The following is a 21242-nucleotide window of genomic DNA, read 5'->3' as shown; positions in this document are numbered from 1 at the left end:
ATCCGCAAGTTCGCCGACTACTATTTCTTCGACGCAACCACACGAGTTCAGGTTTGATTCGGGTCACAATGAACCAAAGGAAAATATGCTTCCAAGCCCGCGATTGAAAAACGGAGCAACAGAAAAAGGATGCGCCTTGCCACGTGTTAGGCTCAAAACTCTTATGACCCCACGCGTTTGTGGAAAAATCCTCACGTGGGGTTAAATTTTCAACAAATCTAAGTCGGACCACCTCTCCAAGAGAAAGTTAGAACTGAGAAAAGTGTAATTTACCATAAGATTTAATGAAAATTATAATTTAGTTCATACATTTTTAATAAAAAAATTAGTGCATAAATGTATATTCTATTAATAAATAAGCATTTTATTAATTTTCATATTAGATTATAACAATTTAAATTACTTTCACTTTTTATAATAATTAAATCTATATAATTAGTGCCTTAAATTTGGATAAATTTTATGATCTATAGTTATTAACAGTGACTTTCACACAAAACTATTTTGTTATTAAAATGAAAATTTAAGAACTAAATATTTTTTATTTAAAAAGTAGAAATTAAGTATTATACAAGAAAAGAAGAAAAAAATGCAATTTTAATTAATTAGTGAATTAGTATTTATATTTTTAACAGTCCTCATATTTTTAAAAAAAAAAAATCAATAAATTAGTTTATCCCAAAAAAAAAAATAAAGAAAAAACATCACTGTTATGTTGTTTTTTAAGGAATAATTTGTTGCATGTATTTGGATTATAAAAATTGAATTGTTGGAATGGAATATAGAAACTAAAAGTAATTTTGCTGTTTAAGGAGTAATTTGTTAGTTTTTAAATTACAACAATTAAATATCTGACTTTTAGAAGAACAAAAATTAATGTATATAATTTTCTAAATTATATGGACAAAATGAAATTTCATCCTGAAAAAAAGCCAAAAAAAAAAAAAATCCTCTCCTCTCCACTTGGCGACGCTCTCAGCTAATATGCTTCTCTTCTTCACACTGTCCCTATAAAGGCACGAGAAGTCACCAAGCAAATGGCTAATACTTAAAAAGCCTAAAACACAGAAACTCCAAAAGGCAACGCAAGCACAGGCCAGAAAATTAAATTAAATAAGAGCAATGGCAACCACAAGATCTTTACGTTCCCGTAGGCCTCTGGGTCACGTTCCTCCTCCTGGTTCAGCTTCATCACCTGTTACGGCTGTGAAATGTATCGGCAAGAGTACTGCAGGGTTATTGGGTGGAGAGAAGATGGTTTCAGGAGCCGATGATGAAAGGAAATCAACGGCGACTGCTGTGAAAGCATCCGTGGCTGTTAAAGAAAGCTTGATCAATGCAGAACCAAGGGTTGATGAGGGAATAGATTTGGCTTCTTTGCTTGCCAATGTTGGTAATGCTTTGTTTAAGGTGTTGAGGCCTGCTGTTAAACGAAAGCCCTGGAATTTACAGGTCCAGATGTTGGGCTTTTTGTAAATTTAGGGGTGGAATACTTTTTATTTGTGAATTTAGGGTTAGGATAAAAATATTTACGGATTTGGGGTTGGGGCGGCAGGTGGCAGCCGAAAAGCTTGTTTGGCGCCTGTTTGACAGGCGCCAGAGCCTGGCGCCACTTTAAGTGGCGCCAGGCCATTATTTTATTTTTTTTAAATGATCTGGCGCCAGACCATTATTTTTTTAATTTTTTTTTTTTTAAAAATGGCCTGGCGCCACTCAAAGTGGCGCCAGGCCTTAATTTTTTTTTAAATTTTTTTAATTATTAAAATATTATAATTATATTAATTAATATATTATTTTTATATTATATTTTTATTATAATAATATTTTATAATATATTTTATTAATTTTAATATATTTTTATAATAATATTATAATTAAATAATATTAATTATAAATTTATTTATTTGATATTAAATATGTATAAAAATATTAAATTAAATAATTAATAAAAAAATAAATTAATAAATTAATATAAATATTTAAAAGTATAAAAATTAAATTTATTTTTATTAAGCTGATATTGTGCCGCGGTACATAATTACAAAATAATATGAATTTTATGATAATGTATATAATCACATAATAATATTAATTTTATAATTACAAAATAAAAATATTAAATTATTTATAATTTATCAAAAATAAATAAATAAATTAATTAATTTAATCACATAATAAATTAATTATCTGTATAATTTTATTTTATCTAAATATTAATTTATATTTTATATATTAATATTTAATATATTTTATTATTAATATTTAAATTAAAAATATTAGTGACTCTATATAATTTCAGTACCATAAAATTAATATTATTTTGTGATTATGTACGGCAGCACAATATCAGCTTAATAAAAATAAATTTAATTTTTATAATTTTAAATATTTATATTAATTTATTAATTTATTTTTTTATTAATTATTTAATTTAATATTTTTATACATATTTAATATCAAATAAATAAATTTATAATTAATATTATTTAATTATAATATTATTATAAAAATATATTAAAATTAATAAAATATATTATAAAATATTATTATAATAAAAATATAATATAAAAATAATATATTAATTAATATAATTATAATATTTTAATAATTAAAAAAATTTATAAAAAAATTAAGGCCTGGCGCCACTTTGAGTGGCGCCAGGCCATTTTTTTTTTAAAAAAAAAATTACAAAAATAATGGTCTGGCGCCATTGTGAGTGGCGCCAGACCATTTAAAAAAATAAAATAATAAAATAATGGTCTGGCGCCACTTAAAGTGGCGCCAGGCTCTGGCGCCTGTCAAATAGGCGCCAAACAAGCTTTTCGGCTGCCACCTGTCATCCCAACCCCAAATCCGCAAATACTTTTATCCTAACCCTAAATCCACAAATAAAAAGTTTTCCACCCCTAAATTTACAAAAAGCCCCCAGATGTTCATTGAAAAGGTTCGTTGGTCATCTTCTGTAATTATGATTTACTGTTAATTATTATAAAATTTTAGAATAATTATAAAACTAGATATAGCTAGGCAGTTAAAATAATTTAATTGTTTCTTAATCAGTGCCTTGAGGGCATTTGTTATAAAAAAAAATCTTTTAATTATTCTAAAAATGGACAAATTTTAATCACTTAGCTCCTGTGGTAAATATGGATCTATGCTTATTCTATTGCAAATTTTTTTGTCCTCATGCAGGCCATAATTGGTTGTGGGTTCTTTACATTGTTTGCAATTGCAGGATCCTTGCTTAGTTCAGTATTGTGTTTTCTGGAGGTAATTATCATTTTCATTATTGAAAATAACCTAACTGAAAGAAAAATCACTTGTGTTTTGTTTAAAATTTGCTCTTTTTTTATCATTCTCTAACAAAGACATTTTTCACATCAAATATTGCAGGGTTGCTCTCTCATTCTGGAATCATACTTTCACTATTTTAGTTCGTTATCTCAGAGTTCAGATCAAGGACAAATGGTGCAGTTGCTTATAGAAGCCATTGGTATATATATTCTACCACCTTATAAACATTGATTGTTTTCTTTCACCATCTCTATGGTTCAGTTCACTGAACCATAGAGTTCTTTCTTTTATGCAGACCTATCCTTGGTAGGCACAGCCATGCTTATATTTGGGGTTGGGCTGCATGTCATCCTTGTAGGACCAAATCATTCAAAAGCAAAAAGGCAATGGCTGCCAGAATCAAACTTTTTTGGACTTTTCTATTTGAAGGTAAGCGCGAGTTTGTTTTTATCTTTGGCTCTGATATTGCTGAATATTAAGGTTTTGACTGAGCACCGTGTCTGTTTCAGTTTCTTCCATCGTGGGTGCAGATGGAGTCAGTTACCCAAGCAAAGTATAGAATTGGGTATGCTGCAATTATGATCCTTCAAGTGGGATTGTTGGAAAAATTCAAGAAAGTACCTCTGGTTACGAGTTTGGATCTTGCCTGTTTTGCTGGAGCTGTGCTTGTTTCCTCTGCGTCTATATTCGATCTCTCAAAACTCTCAGTTGGTGATATTGGCGGAGAAGGCAGGTAACAGAGGAATGTGCATGTCATCAGTGCATATATACTTGGCACCCATGAAGGCCGTTGTATATGTACACACAAGGGTTACATGAAATAATTTTTCTTATAGTAAGGATCACCGTGCACCGACAGAAGAGCCATTGTCATCAGAAGAAAAGGATTCAAACAGACTATAATTACAATCTCTAACAAGCTTCTATTTCCCTACGGATTTTAGACTCATCAACGAACAGAAGATCATTAAATTTGCTGCCTCATCTTTCGATATAGAGAGGACACTAGAGATGTCAGAGATATCTTCTTCCATGCGTTGGCGTGTATCTTATTGCTTAATGATCCTACAGTTTTGTGGCTTGAAAAGCTCGTAGGAATCATGATTATTATAATAATGATCATGAACCAAAAACATATAGATGATTTTCCTTCATCCATGAATAACTTTTACATGCATCCAAGTATGTATCTACTAATGAATAAACAGGAGCTAAAGTCATAGTATGACATAAATTCAAATTAATAAAATGCTATTTTGATGAGTATGCATACAACTCGGTATAGATAAATATTTCTTTCATGTCAGCACAATCCATTTCAATATTACAGCTGTAGGTCTGGCCATGGTTTGCTTCAAACTGTGAATGGAACGAAACTGAACCTTTCAAATCTGGGATCCAAACTATACATATGTAGATGTGGTTTATGTTATCTATATTAGACATTTGAGTTTCTGTAAATATATAAACAAGAGTGATTGGTAGCAGAGAAAGAGGAGGAAAATGGGGAAAACCAAGAGAAACATAGAGAACGGAAAAGGGAGAGCTGATTAACAAACTCTGCCTAGTCTTTACTCTCATCTCTGAATACCTAACGTTTCATGTGAACACAAAACAGGAATCAAAATTAATTAGAATACAAATCACCATAACATATATTCCTTATAAGGATTCAAATTGGTTAAGTAGGTTATTTCTAATTGATAAAAAATAACCAAAAATAGCAGCGCTCATTTCATTGTGCAGCTCATGGAGTTTAAACATAAATAGCAAGTCTTTTAATGGTGATGCTCTTGTCCACCTAGAACTCCCAACACAAACCTACAGCCCCAATTTTAAATGTTTTTGCTTTCTTTTTTCCGACAAGAAATAGAGTGCACTTAAAAGTCTAGCATTTGAGTCGTAGTGAAAAACTAATGAAATTTGGAAAAAAAAAAAAAGAAAAGAAACAATGGATGGTGTAGCTATGATTTTTCTAACACAAATGAAAAAGCAGAGACAGAATTTCCATAATAAATGGGAAAAGATCAGAGATAGCATTAATACCCATTTAAATTTCCCATGATCATTGAGCACATCCAAATTTTGTTTCAGATGACTGTCCTTTTGTTGCCTATCGAATTCCCAGTTTTGGGAAAAGAGCAAAAGTGTTAGAAACGAATTTTAAGCAGAACAGAACAAAAATAGAAAAACATTAGCTCTTGTGGGCAAACTGGAAAAGCATTCAAATTGCTGCAAAAGGCAAACTTAAGGAGGATAAGTATCATGTAAATCTCAGAAACATATATTTAAATTTCAAAAGATATCAATGAATTTAGAGATGACTTGCAATATGGATTGCCAGAAAAGGACTGGGGTTCAAGTTTACAAGATTGCTCATAAACTTCACTTGCTCAATGATAAAAATTGGGGTGAAGATAATATGAGCTTTATGCAATTGCTTCTAATCTAAGCATAGTTGATTAGCAGAGAAAAATTGGATATATGCTTTCAGAATTTGTGCATGCCTGATCAATCAAATACCTCCATTATTCCTGGATATTGCTACATAAGTTGCAAAATTTAAAATCTTGACAGAAGCATGAAGAATATTTTAATATGGCAAAATAGAAATGGTGTTCTGAGCATATACAAATATATATAGGATCAGTAACAAAGGCACAAGTTATTCCTAAAGGCACAGGTTATTCCTAAACCTGTCTGGCCAATCGAGAGTGAGACTACAGAGAACTTAGCTAATCTAAGTTGCGCATGTATCTTGTACTGAAGAATCTTTATCTCTAAACTTCATCTTCATCAAGCGAGACACACATCTGGCATTCCAGGACAGACCCAGGATTGGCATAAGTGCAAAGATCACAAAACCAATAGTCTTCTGCTTCCTCTGGCGAGCTGCTAGCCCCGTGAGAGACCACATCAGATAGGCCATTCTCCAATACTCTTACCAGCTTCTCAAAGTAGTCTCCAGTAACAACGGTAAGAGTAAGTAGCATTGTCCGGAATTTAATGAAATCCTTTGATAGGCCATCAGAATCAAGAAACTGTTCCAGCTCTTTTTCTGCACAATCATGAAGCTTTTCCAGTCTAGACTCTGCCTCCCCTTGCAAGTACTCAAAAAACTGTTTCTTAGCAAGCTCATTTTCTGGCAGGTAGTATCCATATGCATAACTCCATTCCAGCACTCTCCTACATTCAACCACCTGCAGCCATGCCTTCGTTATGAAATCCATATTGTCTTCAGGTATGCCTTGTATCTCACTAAGCCTTTTAAATTTCACATCCTTTATATGTTGAAAATCTGCAAGTGCTTTTAGTTTTGACTTTCGATTGGCATCCCATCGTTCAAAATAATGTGTATATTTCTCTAAAGATTGCTTTGCCATCTCTTTTTTCCTCACTGCATTATCCAGATATCCATTACATTGTCCATGATTTTCATATGGAGCAAGACATAACCAGCAAAAGCTATACATACAGACCCTGCAAGTCATGTGCATACAACCCTGGTTCTTTTCAATTGGTCTTCTGCAGTTAGGACAAGGCTTGCAGTAAGTTAGTATGTAATTAACGTTTTCAGATTCTGACTGGTTCTTGGAAATCCACTTCTTCACAGTCTCACAATCCACAGGACGGTGACTTTCATCATCGCAATTCCAGCAAAAACTAGTAAAACAATGGCAAGTAACATCAAAGCCTGCATCCCCATCAAAAAACTCGATAGCACAATCACAGTCACGACCAGGACACCACTTAATCTTCTTCTTTTCTAGGATGTAAGACCTAACAAAGCACCTAGCATACTTGTTTCTATCTTCTCTGGACACCAATAAATCGACCATGTCCTGACCCACAGCAACACGACAAGATGGGTCAGGACATCTAAGCATCAAACAACCAAGACCATCATTATTAATAGAAGTGCTAATATAACTAGACCAGCAAGCGTTGCAATAAGGGTGGCCACAGGCAGCGGAGCTGATACTATCAGAAGGGTAGGAATCGAAACAAATACCACAAGTGATGATTGCAGGATCAATTGAGAAAATTTCATGATGCAAAAGTGGTTTATGAAACAAGCCCACTTTTTCTCGGACACCAGACTCATCAGAAAACCAAGAATCATGGAGTTTAGTGGGGGACCAATTGAAGAAACAGAGTAAGATACTTGCCTCATGTTTGGGAAGAGAAAGCACAGAAGAGACTTGAGCAAGATCATCCTCCATGCGTTGATGGATATCATCCTCCTTGAGAATCCGGTAATTTTGATGCTTAATAATAATATGGCTGGAACTGGAATGACTGGCATGATGATCATGATCATGACAATCATCAGCATAATTAGATTCCAAGAAGAGATCATCAGTGCTAACGGCATCATCGAAATAAGCATAATCGAAGCCATCGCTGAAGCAGTCAACGGAAGTCTCCTCCTCCTCTTCTTCTGGAGCATTAGTTTTAGCGTACATGGCTTATGGTGATCAGATTGATGGGCTCTGAGTGAAGATGGAGTCTTAACTCGTAAGATATTCAATAATTCCCAGCACTTGCTAACTACGCAATTATAATATTTTCTTTAGCATTACCACTTTTCAATTTTTTCTAAAAAAATTCAATTTCTTTTTGCTAAAATTAGTTCCGTAGGAGACTGAAAACTCGAAATCTCCTATAGTCTAAGAAACTTCTGAAGGTAGAAAAGAAAATTCAACGACACTAGAACACACCATATATTATTTATTTATTTATTTATTTTTGAAATATTAATAAAAAAAATAAAACTATTTAATGTTAATAAAAGTATTTATAGGAAAATTTTCTTTCCTTTTAACATAAAAACTAACGAATTATTAGTGGGGGCTATGGATCCGGAGCAGATAAAATGTAATTTCAGTGAATTGTTGTTCAATTTTTAATATTCCATATTAAAATTCTCTAGTGCAGCGTGTCTGTCAATATAAAACTAACTTGGTAACCATGCAACAAGCCAACCGAGTGCGAGTATTAAAAAAAAAAGAGACAAGTCCTCTTTTTTTATTCTAATTGATTTATTTGATTTATATTTCCTTTTATTCATTAAGCATTTAAGCTTTACTCGCCATTTACCATCGTGGCGCCCCGGCAACCAGTGGCACTGGCCACAGAATCGGAAAAAAAGTCGCCCTTCTCTAATTTCCTAACACCACCACCACCACTAAAGCATCAGAAGTTGATCTAAGTAAAGCATAAATTCAAAAGGGCAATCGAACCCATTCACCAGACTCATGACGGCCGGATATTTATGGGTCAATGAGGCGATAGCCCATCCTACATACAAAATATTGTATTTTTACATATCGAATATGCTCGGTTTATTCATATTAATAATGATATTATTATTATCAAGAAAAATATGACGCACGAGACGACCAACTCAGTTTGAAGCAACAGAGTCAATCCGGTGTTGGGTCCCACATCAAATACTACTCCTTTATTTAATAAAAATATTGTATTTTTCTTTTTCGACAAAAAAAAGTTGCAGTCAGTCAATTTGAAAAAGTTTACTAATATTAATATTCTCTTAACTCTTAATCATTAATATACAACCAAAGTGTTTAGTCCTTTATTTTTATAACTTAAAACTCTTTTTCTTTTTAATTTTATTAAAATGTTAACTATTTTATTTTACACATTAAATCATATAAATAATTACATTACCAATATTATGCATTAGTTGTTGAAAAAGAGAGAAAGGGAGACGAAAAGGCTGTAGTCGTTAGCATTATGTTTGGCCGATGTCTTAACTGAATGCATGTCCTCGTATACTGCAACTCAGAAAACAACATTGGATTTTACAACTTTTTACCTCATAAAGATAATTACTGGAATCCAATATGAACATGTTAGGAAATTTTACATCATTTACTCTCATCCAAGAAGAAGCATTCCCTTGGTACTTCCATTATATCAATAACAAGTTCCGCACAGTGCAGTTCTGCTATGTAAAACTTGTCCAATGAATTTAATAATGGGGAAAATTTTTTAACGGCCAACAATAAAGAATAATTACATCAGGCTAATGCAATTCTATACTAAAAAAAAAGAAAAGAAAAGAAACAAATAGAAGGAAACAAACTTCTAAGCATTATACAACAGAAAGCCCTCTTTACAAAGTTTACATGGACGCCAAAAGATCTCTCATTTCTGTCGCAGAAGGGATGGTTTCATTGGGGTAGATCTTCGTAACCAGCTGGACAAAACTTTCATACTTGTCCAAAAACTCCTTCTGTCGAGTCACAATAATATCAGATATGTTATTGTAACAAGATTCCTTTCTCACTATATTAATCGTCTTAGAACATTAGACACCATACAATCAACATTACTACAAAATCATAGGAAAACAGATTGTTGAAAAAATTATGAAGCTGTAACAAGCTGTGCAAAATCATTCACTTGGTAAACTTGAAAAATAAAAGGGTCATTTTCATTTTGCACTATTGGGCTCTTCAAATCATAGAGTTCAGACCAAAACCAGTTGAGTTTTGAGTGATATAGCTACCATGTTTTGAGATTTAATGGTTGAGTATACCTTGCACTTGTCCCATAGAGAAGGTAACAATTCCTCTGAAGTTAAGTTCTTCTGCAACTTCTTATACATTGCACTAATAGACTTGTCAACCTGCCATACAAGCCGAGTAATTAACAAGTCTCAACACTACCCTAAGGACCAGCGCAATACATTTTGGAGGCATTAAATGACATACCCCAGATAAACTAGACTTCAACATCTTCCGCAGATCCATTTTTGACAATCCAAGCTGGAAAGGGATCTGAACAAAAAAAGAATAAAGCCAAGAGATGGAGACAAGTTAATACTTTACATACTAAGCAAAAGTAAACAGAAGTGGCAAAAAGAAAATATATAAAATTAACATATTCATGTTTCTTTGTATTATTTATTCTGAAAAATGAACTTACATTGCTCAAAAACCTATAAAAAATTCACATTTCTGTGAAATTTCCTTGGAAACTGGACCTATAAGTTTATTGCTTTCCTTATTTAAATCTGTTATAGAAATTACCAGATGCATAAACTGTGGCCATAAGCGTAACTTTAACATGTGAATAACGAAAAAGAGATTGACAAACCCACCATCAACGTGAATGACAAATGTGCCCATGAAACAAGAAGGTGAATAAAACAATTATGGCTGTCCCTTGCTGCCGCCCCCACCCTCCCCCCCCCCCCCCCCCATCCCCACAACAACCAAAAAAAAAAGGAAACTCGGGATTACTTCCTATTTCAATTTCCACGAGATTTATTCAAAAACATGTAATGGTACTGCTATTATTCATCTCATTCCAACTCTGCCATACAAGAGACAAATTTGACAAACTCCATCAGTCACCAACCAAAATTCCTATAAATAATTATTATCATTTAACTTGAATCTTTCACATTTATGTTAACAATGGGAAAAAGGAACAAGTTCCCATGCAATAAAACCCAATGCAGAGAAATCTACATAATGTATTTAAATATGAAATTGTCAACTAAGGATGTTGTTGGCCAAAACACTAACCTCTTCTGGTGTAATTGTGTACATCAAATCCTCAATCCTGCGGGCAAACTGGAATAGCCGTTCGAATTGCTGCAAATGGCAAACTTAATGAGTACATACACAAATAACATAGAAGAACAAATTAGTGTTTCATGAAAGGGTCAGATGCAGGAAAAACTATAAAAGAACTAGAATTTATTACATAATAAATGATCATGCTGATATGACGAGTACAGGCTTGCTCATAAGCTTCACTGGCCTGGTGATAAAATTTGGCTAATGTCGGAACTACATTGGCCAGGTCATACAAGCTGCAAGCAACAGCTTGTAATCAGCAGAGGTAACATCAAAAGGAAAAAAGAAATAGGTTGATAACCTAATAAAATTTCCACGAGAAAAAAAAAAAAGAATACCTATTCTGAAATGCTGCATAGTTCTCCAAAAGAAATATGTCCGAATATTTTAGATCTGTCTGTGCAATTTTCTCCAATGTTACAAACATTATGCTAACCTGTCCAACAATATTCACAAAGTAATTGGACCCACAAAAACAAGGGGAAGAAAAAATATCTGGCACTGTTTCATGCACTAACACTATAACTACTCAAAACAAGAACACGAGCACATGCTCAAAACACTACTCACAAATTTTGTATAAGCCTGATCAACCAGATCCCTAGATTGTCCCTGAATGTACTGTTCCATGCGAGTTGCAAGAGTTGCAAACCTGTGAAAAAAACAAGACCAACTTCAATATGATTTAAAATCAATTTTATACATACATAAGTGCAGAAATGTATGCCAGACTTGTATCAATGCCCGATTAACCCAGAAATTGCACAAGTCAACACCTAATGATAAGTTAATCCAATCAAAGACATTTGCACTTATATTACTATTGAAAAGCATAAGCTGGAAGTTTACCCAAAAGAACAGACATCAGATATATATTACCTTGGTATGTATGATAAGACACCCATTTGCCGCACATTACGCTCATTTCTCTCAATCTGATGGCACGCTTCATCAACAAACTGCAACACACATCACTTGATAAATATTTTCTAACATTGAAATTGCTCACCCATAACTCATTTCTATTGAGAGCGAAAACATACTCGGCTGAACTGCATAGAAATTCTTGACTCTAGATCACCAAGTAAGAGACGCACAAATCCTGCGGCATCAGCTTTCTGACCAGATAGATATCGCTCTGTAATCCCATGCATTGATATGCATCGTAGAGGATCTATCTTGTATGCCCAATCAACAACAGCATAAAAATCTTCCTACAAGTCATTAAAAGGAAACCTCTTAAAGTTAAAACCAATAATTTTGAAGTAACCTAAAAAAGTGCTCTCCATATCACCAGCAATGCCTAGTAAACAATAAAAAAACCCTAGACAAGATAACAAATATATGTATCATATATTATATATATCTGAGTTAGTGCCACGACTCATAACCCTTTTTTCTCTTATAGAGTGCTTGTGAAATTCATTTTCTACATTCTTCCTGTGGACTTTGGATGACAAGTACTTGTTCCCATGACCAAAATAATGACAACATGAACATAACACATAATTATCTAACTCATAAGACTAGTATGTGGACCATCCTAAGAAATTTATCAGATCCTGCAATAATTAGCATGCTTACAAAGGAGATTCTAATGGAACAAGCCATAGGTGGAGGGTTACGTTTCAGGAAAATTTGTCCAGTCTAAACTTTCATGTCTCTGCATCCCTCATCATTTGAGGAAAGCTTGCATGAACTTAGCATCAGTATAAAACGAGTTCTGAACATAGTGAACAGAACATAACATGAACTTCAAAAATACGCCCATTTTTTAAGAAATAATACTCAACCCAAGAATTTATGGAGACCTTTTTCCTAAGTGGAATCTTATATATGGAGTGAATCCAAGTGCAGCACAGAGAAACAGTGAAAGGATAAATTACTTGGATTCCATCAAGCAAATCCTGAAGAGCTTCATTCAGAGCAGCCAGATCTGCAGAATTTTTACCTGCAAAAGCAAATATATTTACTAAAATCATCTGCAGGAGAGGAGCGGCAAAGTTACATGATCACATGCACAGATAGAATTGCATTGAGGGAATATCTGAAAGGATTACCAGCCTTATTGTCATTCTCATCAATGTCCATAATACCCAAATCATCATCATCATCATTGGCACTGTCATTGTAATTTCCACTCCTATTACCATTAGCAATACCACCCGGGGGAACAAGTGCAGGAACTTCAAAGCACATGAAATGTGCAAAAAAAGAACTCTGCAGTTTGGGACACCACAGGATAAAGTCTCACTTCAGAATCTAACAATAGTTGCAAATTTCCAATATTCCTATGTAAAGTAACTACCTCATCCACAAGCAGTGGGATAAAAATTGTCAGCATTTTGGCATAAGCATCAGAAACTGATGATGTATCTGCAGCATGTGCACTTTGATTGGAGGCCGTGGAAGCTTCAAGCCAGACAGTTGGATTTCTTGATGTTTTTGTACTAGCACGAAGCTCATTAGCAAACTCGCGAGCCTGCAAATGAATGTGAAAACATTCAAAACAATCTTAGAAAGCAACTCCTAATAATATGCTTTCTAGCATCAAGTCATCAACTATTAAAAAACTCCAAAGAACCATCTACAAGTTGAGCGCATGAGAAAAAACTTCACATGCATCATGCATAAATAGTTAAGGAAGTAACTCGATGATTGTCCAGTAAAAAGAGTCTGTTGCCTGACCTCTCGACGAAGAAGCAAGTTAAGGGAGCAACAATATGCTTTCCTCAAAGGCCCCAAGCAATTCTTATCAAGACTCTACCAGCAAAAAAGCAAAAAGGCAAAAAGAAAAGTTTAGAAAGGGAAAAGTGAAATGCACACTTATAAATTTTACTTATGCCAAAAAGACAGGAAATCAACCTTCAAATGTTGCAATAAGCGAGCATATGTTCTGCATTTGTACCGTAAATCTGCATGATCAGGCCTCTTCAACTGTCCCCGCTGTTTATGTGATCACATAAGCAAATCTTATAACCACCAGCCCTAATATTCATACTATTAAGATGAAAGCAAAACAAAGATTAATTATACCTGTGAAAAGTAACTCTTGTCGCTTATCATGAAATCCACCAAACTGGCAAAGTAGTTTCTCAAGAACTCAGAAGCTCTCCTAACAAATGTAGCTTTTATTATTTCAAGTTCTCCCCTCTTTTCTTTAACCTGTAAGACAGTCTCTACATTAGAAAGACAATTCTGCCAGCTGAATTTATATAACCTGTAACTTCCTAAAGCAGCTTTGTGAGAACGTTTAATTCACAAGATTTAAACCATATAACCCAAGGCAACAGGAAAGGGTCAGTCCATGAATTTGTGTTCTTTGGTTTCAGTGTCATGAAAAAAGCAAAACAACATATTGCTAAACATAAGGGCCAAACTATGAAGACATACAGCTACATATTTAGTTATTAGAAATAGAAGCATTACTAATTAACTCCTTACATAATCTTTTTAACAATCTACTTTCTCATTAAGTTGGTATGGAACAGTAGAAGAAAGAGTACATACAGCTCGCATTTTTGCAAAGGTAGAATCCAGTGGAGGCACTTGAAGCCCCTGTAAGCCAGCAGCCAACCATTCACATGCTTCAATATTTTGAAGCATGTGTGCCTCATCAAATGAACCTCCAGTTAGGCATGCTGAATACTATAGCCAATGGAAGTGGAACAATTATAAGAAGAAAAAAAAAACTCAGAACACTTGGCCTTGATTTGAAAACACAAAAGGAATAACATACTTCAGAAGGAACCCGCAGCCGTTCAAGAAGCTTATCAAGTTCTTCAATGAGTGCTTTATTATTTACAGACTGCATCTCCAACTTGTTATTGCGAGTTTCTATCTGTAAACCACGAAAGCAACAATAGCATGCAATTGATCATCAGGCATTAAATTTAAAATAAATTTAAATCAGAACATTCTCCCTCTTAGAGGCAAAAATCATCACTTAATTGATCTATACAGTGAGCCATTATCATCACAAGCTGTAGGTGAATAATCTCCTCCTAACAGATCTTCTAAAGAACATCAATTCTAAATCCCAGATGGCATGAACTCCTTTTTCACCTTAAGTAAGAAATAAAAGCAATAAACTAAAAATGAAAGAGAATAAACACTTCACAAATACCATTTTGTGCAATAAACAAGCCACGTGCATCAGGGTGGTGGTTTAAATGAATTTAAAGTATGATGTGTATTTAGAAGAGGAATCATGTACATGTAGGTGTGCAACAGTCAAAACAAAAAAAATGTAGGTGCGCAACAGTGAAAACCAAAAAAATGTAGGTGTGCAACAGTGAAAACAAAAAAAAAAAAAACTGCTACAAGAACCGGCATAACAGAGATGTCAAGACATGGGAGATACCCCAGGAACATGTAATTTACTACTTTTATGCAAGCATGTACTTACCGACTCAATGTCTTCTCTCATGTGTCTAAGTTTCACATTGAAGATGCCTAACCATTCATCCATATCATCAACACAATTTGTTGCTACCTCAAGCCCTTGCAGCACCTAAAAGAACCCAACAATCAATTATGGATGATAGAGCAGTCTACTGGGCATAAATTTTCAAGCAATACTACCAAGTAGTAAGTAAACAAAATAAAGAATATCACCAGTAAATGAAGCTGTTAAATGTAAAACGATGTCAACCACAAGGGAGGGGAAAAATCCAGAGTGCATAATTAATTTCATATCAAAAACTCAACCAAAAAATTTGGATATCAAACATAGTCAAAATAAAAAGACAGAAAAATAGAATAACACAATAGAGCCCAGTATAATATTGAAAAGAGAAGTTCAAACTCCTGCATGCAATTATGTTATCAGAGGATATACCTCATCTATCAAAGGTTCACTTTCCAATATAGCATGCACATTTGCAGCTTCAAGGGCAAGAAGTTCACGCTTTAACCTTTCAGAAAATGCCTCTGCTTCACCAATACCCATAACATATGTATCAAGCAGGGCCTCCATATCCTCTTCCTCAGCCTGGGATACAAGTTCTTTTTCAACACTGACTTTCAAATCACTTTCTGCCACTCTAGTGGTAACAGGCCCATCTTGTTGATGCCTTTCCTTGGTAACTGCAGGTGTATTTTCCTACATCAAATTAACAAGCAGAAAGTAATTACAGAATAACTCGTGCATAATGATCTGCACTATCCAATTTTGTTGGGGGAATTTTAACCCTATGAGTTTCTACCTTACCAGATCCCCTCCCCCACCCCCCACCCCCCAAAAAATAAAAAATAAAAAAGGAAAAAGAAAACACACACACACAACAACTTTCTCTTACAACCACACCGCTAGATTGCCAGCAGTTACATTTGAACCATGCACAATCTGTTGTCCACATGAAAGTGCATACTAACTTCATAAGCAATACATATATAGAACAATATTAATGTAAATACTGTCCAAAAGTCACATGCGCAAATTGATTGGTTTAACCATAGTTGTCAAATCAAGAATTGAAGTCCTCATATTTTTAAATTGAGAATCAAATCGAATTGTAAGATTCAATACTACTTTTTAAAAGATCAATAGAAAATCATACATGTACATTTCAGATGTTTTTTCCTACGAATTTTATCAAAAGATATTAAACCCTCAATTTAAATAATGTCTATATTTTAATTGCAAATCATATATTAAACAATATCAAAGTGAGCCTAGCAAGTTAAGATTTTAAAACAAAATTAACTAAAACTATCTTAGGCCGTTTAACCCTTCTTTTTCATTAATTTATTGTCCTCCTTTTGGATTTTGTCTTTTGTCTTTTCCTCTTCTTTTATTTTGAGTTCAGCCATTTGCTTTCCTTCTATTTGCGAATCGATGAATCTAATTGATTTCTAATGATTCTTACAATTTACCTTCAGTTCATGCAATTCTTGTTTGATTGTTGGCTTCTCACAATTCATCCATCAGACTTGTATCGTTTGACATGGATCTAAGATTCATTACGCAAATCAATAGGATTCTAATAACACTGGTTTTAGCCAAAATGGGTCATCAGGCTGAACAAACAAGAGTGAAATTTCATATCTTATGACCATACAAAAAATAGAAAATGAAAATGATAAAAATCTGTATATTCCAGCCAACTTATTTAAGATCGAAGAACTGGTCAAATCTATTGCACATATTTCACTTTTGACAAAAATATACAATTTAAAACAAGATGCTACAATCTAGAACCTAAAAATTATGGCTGAGCATCTAGTTTAGAATTCTAAAGGCAAATCAGGTCAACTCTACTTAGCAAGAATTTCATGCAGTTCTGCTAATTTAAAAGGTTAAAGGAATGCAAAACTAAAGCTATGCCCTTTTCCAAAATTATCTAACTTAGCAATTAAAACCCCAGTTAAAAATATAGTTTTTCATTGAACACCACGCCGTAGAAGATATTATACAGTTTTAGCATTAATAACAGTAGCTAACAAGCTTTTGAGAGCCAGCATTATTCAGGATGTTCATCAAAGAGTTCCTAAGAAAACACAATGAGTAGTAATAATACTAATACAACAGGCGAGAAAAAAGGAAAGCATCTTTGAAACTAGTTTTCCATTGAACACCACCCCATAGGAAATATTATACAGTTTCAGCATTAACAGCAGCAGCTAACAAGCTTTTGAGAGCCAGCAACATTCAGGATGTTCATCGAAGAGTTCCTAAGTAGTAATGATACCAACACAACAGGCGAGAAAAAAGGAAAGAATCTTTGAAAATAAATAGTTATATGCTAGTAGTAACAACACCCAAGGATAGTAAAGTACAAAGTCATTGCGTGTACCTTGGCCCAGAGTGCCATCTCCACAACGTCTATTCCAACTACCTTAGGCAGACGGCCGAGTACATCTTTGCAGATGTTTAAGATGCAAAATATAAGGCGATTCCTACAAGAGAAACTTAAATGAGAAAAGGTGAACTGAAAATAATCACTCCAATAAAGTAAATTCAAAAAAATAAAAAAAAGAATTACATCAGACAGAGATCATGTTCTTTTCGTGTTATTCCTTGTTCAGCAAAGAAAGAACAAAGAGTTGTGAAGAGTTAAGTTTACCTATCATCAACATTGCGCATAGTCCATTGGGGTGGAGAAACACTCTGGCTTCTAAGATTATCAAATCCCTGCAAGTTCAGTAAGAAACTGTTGCTCAAGGGATATATCAGAAAATTCAGAAATAAGAGAGAAACTTGTTTATCTTTTGGTCAAATGATTCTTTAAGTCAAATAGTCACTTGGCAATAGACTAAATGCAACATCGAACTTTTCCCAAGGAAATACCAAAGAAGCATTACCAGGGTAAATGTACATCCACTAGGATCATTAGTTATAACCTCCACCTTGGAAAGATGCTTCAGCTTGTACAACTTTGCAGGCTGCACAATTAAATCAAAACATAATCCTAAATCAATATATTTATGAAAATCAACAAATATCAACAAATTCTATAATGTCAAAACACTTTTTCGCTTTTATATCAGTGGTCCAATTTAAAGCTCTTGTTTTTCTTTTTCTGCAACACACAAAAGAAAAGGAACAATTTAAAGGATTTGCACAATCGACCACTTCAAATGAAAGCTTCATTCATAATAGGTGAAACACATCTCAGCTTGCAATGAAGGCCAGACCAAACTTATTTCCAACGAAAAATTTCTAAGACTCTAAATTACACCAAGAAATAAAATGGCAAATCTTGTTATAGTCAGGAACACTCACCGTTTACTGCTTGAGTTAATTTTAATAAGTCCCACAGTGGAGGTTTGGATAAGGTTGAAAATTCAATACCAAAGAATTTTGCTCATGCAAGACCCACAGGCCTACGGGCGAGCAGAATTCAATTTAAACAGAATGTGCCAACCAGACCAAGATAAAAATTTGGTTACATTTTTTTAGAAAATTCATTTCAGTTCATTTTGAGGAAAAAAAATGGAAGAACCAAACCAAATTGCAAAACACATCGACTATGCATAGAATATATAGCCTTGAGCCTTCCAAAAATTTCTTCCCCTCAGTCTTCACTTCAAAGTCTAAGACCTTCACAACTTCTCACCCATGAACCACCAGAGACTAAACACAGCTGGCCTTTTCATTTCTTCTTCTTCTGCTTCTTTTTTGCTGAATCTTCACACTCACCACCCTCTGAACCCATGGTGCCACCTACAGCCACAATCCCATGATTGATCCACAGCCTTCCCTCCACTCCCTCACTCTTTTGAAGCCTCAAGGCTCTAGATCTATCCAACTCCCTCCTTTCTCATCCTCGGTCAGTCCTCCTCTCTCTCCTACACTACCTCATTGCTAAGATGAAAGGGAAAGACCCACAGACTGCTTGCATCCTGCATTGCTCTCCCGGTGCCCCCTTGCACACCAGCTGCCTACATCTCAATTGTTTTGCTGGCTTGTTGTTCTTGGTATGTGCTTTTGCAGGATCTCCAGATGTGTGGGATGACTGGGTCTTGCTGAAATGCTAGTTTTCTATTTGACGACATGATGATGGAATAAACTGCAGTTTCCAGATCTGGGGTTGACTGGAATGCTGGTCTTCTTTGTAAATGTAATTCTTAGATTATGTTTATTTTTTAATCAATTATATGTTTAATTCAATTAATCATGTGATTGTTAATTGGTTTGATTTTGACATGTGTTATGGCTCTGTGATTGTGAGGTTGGGAATGGAGAAAGGGAGAAGCTGTTATTGATATTTGTGAAACAAATGGAAGCAGAAGAACCTAAGTTTTAAACAGAATAGAATCCATACATTTCAGTTTGGTTCAGTTTGGCTATTTTTATATTTCAATTCAATTTTTTTTTAAAGTTTTGATGAAATTCGATTTTTGGTTTATTCGGTTTTGTTCTGCCATTTGGACACCCCTACATAGGCCTATATGCGTGACCAAGGCCATTAAGGGTAACGCTGATTACAACTCTTTAGTTACCTGAGAAGCATGCTCAAATTCAGTACCCTACAGTTGTGCTTGGTTGAACTTTTTCACGATGCAAATACTTTGGCCAACTGAAAATACAAGCAAAGGTTACCTCAAGAACTCCTCCAGTGGAATATTTTAAGACTCGAAGAAATGCTTTAGTCCGAGTAGCCTTTGCTTTTGCTGCAAGAATTAAATTTGTCACTGAAACTGCCATGCAAATCAAATGACACTATATGATCTGTCATATGTTCAATTGAAGAAGAGGATCAATCTTATAGCATCTTATCAACTTCCTTGTGCAATTTAGCAGAGGGTAGCGAGATATGAAATTTCCAGACACTAACAAAGTACAGTAAACTAAAAATTAGAAATAACAAAATCAAATCTACAACAGAGCATGTCAAAATCTCCCATGTGCAATGCTAAAACTCTTTCCTTTACTGCTTCAACAGCATTCCATTAGCAATGCCAAGTCATATGATTAAAGCATCACAAGTATTTCCCCAAGGAAGAGTATTTGGCTATTTGCAGAAACTAATTGATACTAGAACCAAGAAAATAAAAATACTTGGACTATATCACGCATGCTGATAACATTTTTGTAAGTCATCCAAGTTTCCAATATAAGCACAGCATGCAAAATACATAAGTACATTATGTTGCCAGTTGTTCAAGTTTCTTAATCGTATTGTTCTTTTCATAAACCAAATCATTTGGGCATCCAAGCAATCAGTTAAAATACACCAGCCCATGATAACACAATAAAATTGAATCCCTCAGCAGCCACACATCCCAACCATTTAATCGAGTTCGGATGAATTTGGCTAACTTTTGTGTTTATTCATTAGCACCAAGTCCCGTTTTAACAGTAGCTAGACGTCCCTAATGGATTATCTCTATATTGCTTGAAATTTCCTTAACGCACAAGAAAACAAGTAACCACAATCCGAAAAGAAACAGATCGAGAAGATCACGTGCAAGCAATAATGCGAAAGAATGATCAGAAGAAAAAAAACGGAAAAGGAGGAATTGACATACTAGAGATAGCAAGAACCCTAGGCTTGGCCATTTGGCGACCCAATTTGCCAGATTTGCCCCAGACCCCTCGGCTCTTGGCGACGCGGATCGACATGACGATCCTCTGCTTGGTTCCTTCGATTGCTGCCTCGCAGGCTCTCCTGAGCTCCATATCATCGGCGCTTGATTTCGCCATTTCTGTTGTTCTTTGAGTTGCTTAGCTCGTCCAGGTATGAGAGATTGGGAAATAGAGAGAGAGGGATAGAGAGAGAAAAGGAAGAGCAGAGCAAGCGTGTTTTTTTTTTTTAATGTTATTTCTTATCGTTAGTTTTAATTGATTTTCATTTTTCCTAATCCTGGAGTCGGGACTTCAACGACTGT

General features: G+C 34.4%; 3 protein-coding genes across 10 annotated transcripts; 1 reads left to right on the top strand and 2 right to left on the bottom strand.

Moving 5' to 3' along the window:
• The first annotated feature begins 952 nt into the window (after positions 1 to 952).
• Positions 953 to 6958, top strand: LOC110607169. 6 transcript variants are annotated; one of them, XR_006349344.1, is made up of 9 exons: positions 954 to 1458; positions 2930 to 2944; positions 3193 to 3270; positions 3394 to 3493; positions 3590 to 3723; positions 3804 to 6270; positions 6444 to 6535; positions 6705 to 6842; positions 6923 to 6958. XR_006349344.1 is itself a non-coding variant. In XM_043952950.1 (6 exons), exons 1-6 carry the CDS (start codon positions 1123 to 1125, stop codon positions 4029 to 4031), a joined length of 891 nt encoding a protein of 296 aa, XP_043808885.1. In that variant the 5' UTR covers positions 954 to 1122; the 3' UTR covers positions 4032 to 6958. The 6 variants fall into 6 exon arrangements, 1 of the variants encoding a protein (XP_043808885.1); XR_006349343.1 differs by having other exon boundaries at positions 6444 to 6842; XR_006349342.1 differs by having other exon boundaries at positions 3804 to 6535.
• LOC110607168 (probable E3 ubiquitin-protein ligase ARI8) lies at positions 5867 to 7956 on the bottom strand. Its single transcript, XM_021746257.2, has one exon. It carries the CDS (start codon positions 7758 to 7760, stop codon positions 6075 to 6077), a length of 1686 nt encoding a protein of 561 aa, XP_021601949.2. The 5' UTR covers positions 7761 to 7956; the 3' UTR covers positions 5867 to 6074.
• Positions 7957 to 9202: 1246 nt separating this feature from the next.
• Positions 9203 to 21242, bottom strand: LOC110606698 (exocyst complex component SEC3A). Of its 3 annotated transcripts, XM_021745630.2 has the most exons (24): positions 20883 to 21239; positions 19954 to 20024; positions 18213 to 18293; positions 17975 to 18042; positions 17705 to 17807; positions 15748 to 16011; positions 15316 to 15420; positions 14647 to 14748; positions 14418 to 14555; positions 13944 to 14072; positions 13773 to 13853; positions 13596 to 13670; positions 13216 to 13389; positions 12968 to 13127; positions 12794 to 12858; positions 11951 to 12121; positions 11787 to 11866; positions 11478 to 11559; positions 11246 to 11343; positions 11035 to 11143; positions 10854 to 10922; positions 10035 to 10100; positions 9860 to 9949; positions 9203 to 9553 (listed from the first exon to the last, which is right to left on the bottom strand). In XM_021745630.2, exons 1-24 carry the CDS (start codon positions 21055 to 21057, stop codon positions 9443 to 9445), a joined length of 2667 nt encoding a protein of 888 aa, XP_021601322.1. In that variant the 5' UTR covers positions 21058 to 21239; the 3' UTR covers positions 9203 to 9442. The 3 variants fall into 3 exon arrangements, 2 of the variants coding, with proteins under 2 accessions (XP_021601322.1, XP_043808884.1); XR_006349340.1 differs by lacking the exon at positions 11035 to 11143 and having other exon boundaries at positions 20883 to 21242; XM_043952949.1 differs by lacking the exon at positions 13596 to 13670 and having other exon boundaries at positions 20883 to 21241.

Source organism: Manihot esculenta, chromosome 18 (genome assembly GCF_001659605.2).
Source record: "Manihot esculenta cultivar AM560-2 chromosome 18, M.esculenta_v8, whole genome shotgun sequence".
Taxonomy (NCBI): Eukaryota; Viridiplantae; Streptophyta; class Magnoliopsida; order Malpighiales; family Euphorbiaceae; genus Manihot; species Manihot esculenta.
Note: the sequence above shows the minus strand (reverse complement) of the source record. Positions and strands in the feature narration are given on the sequence as shown.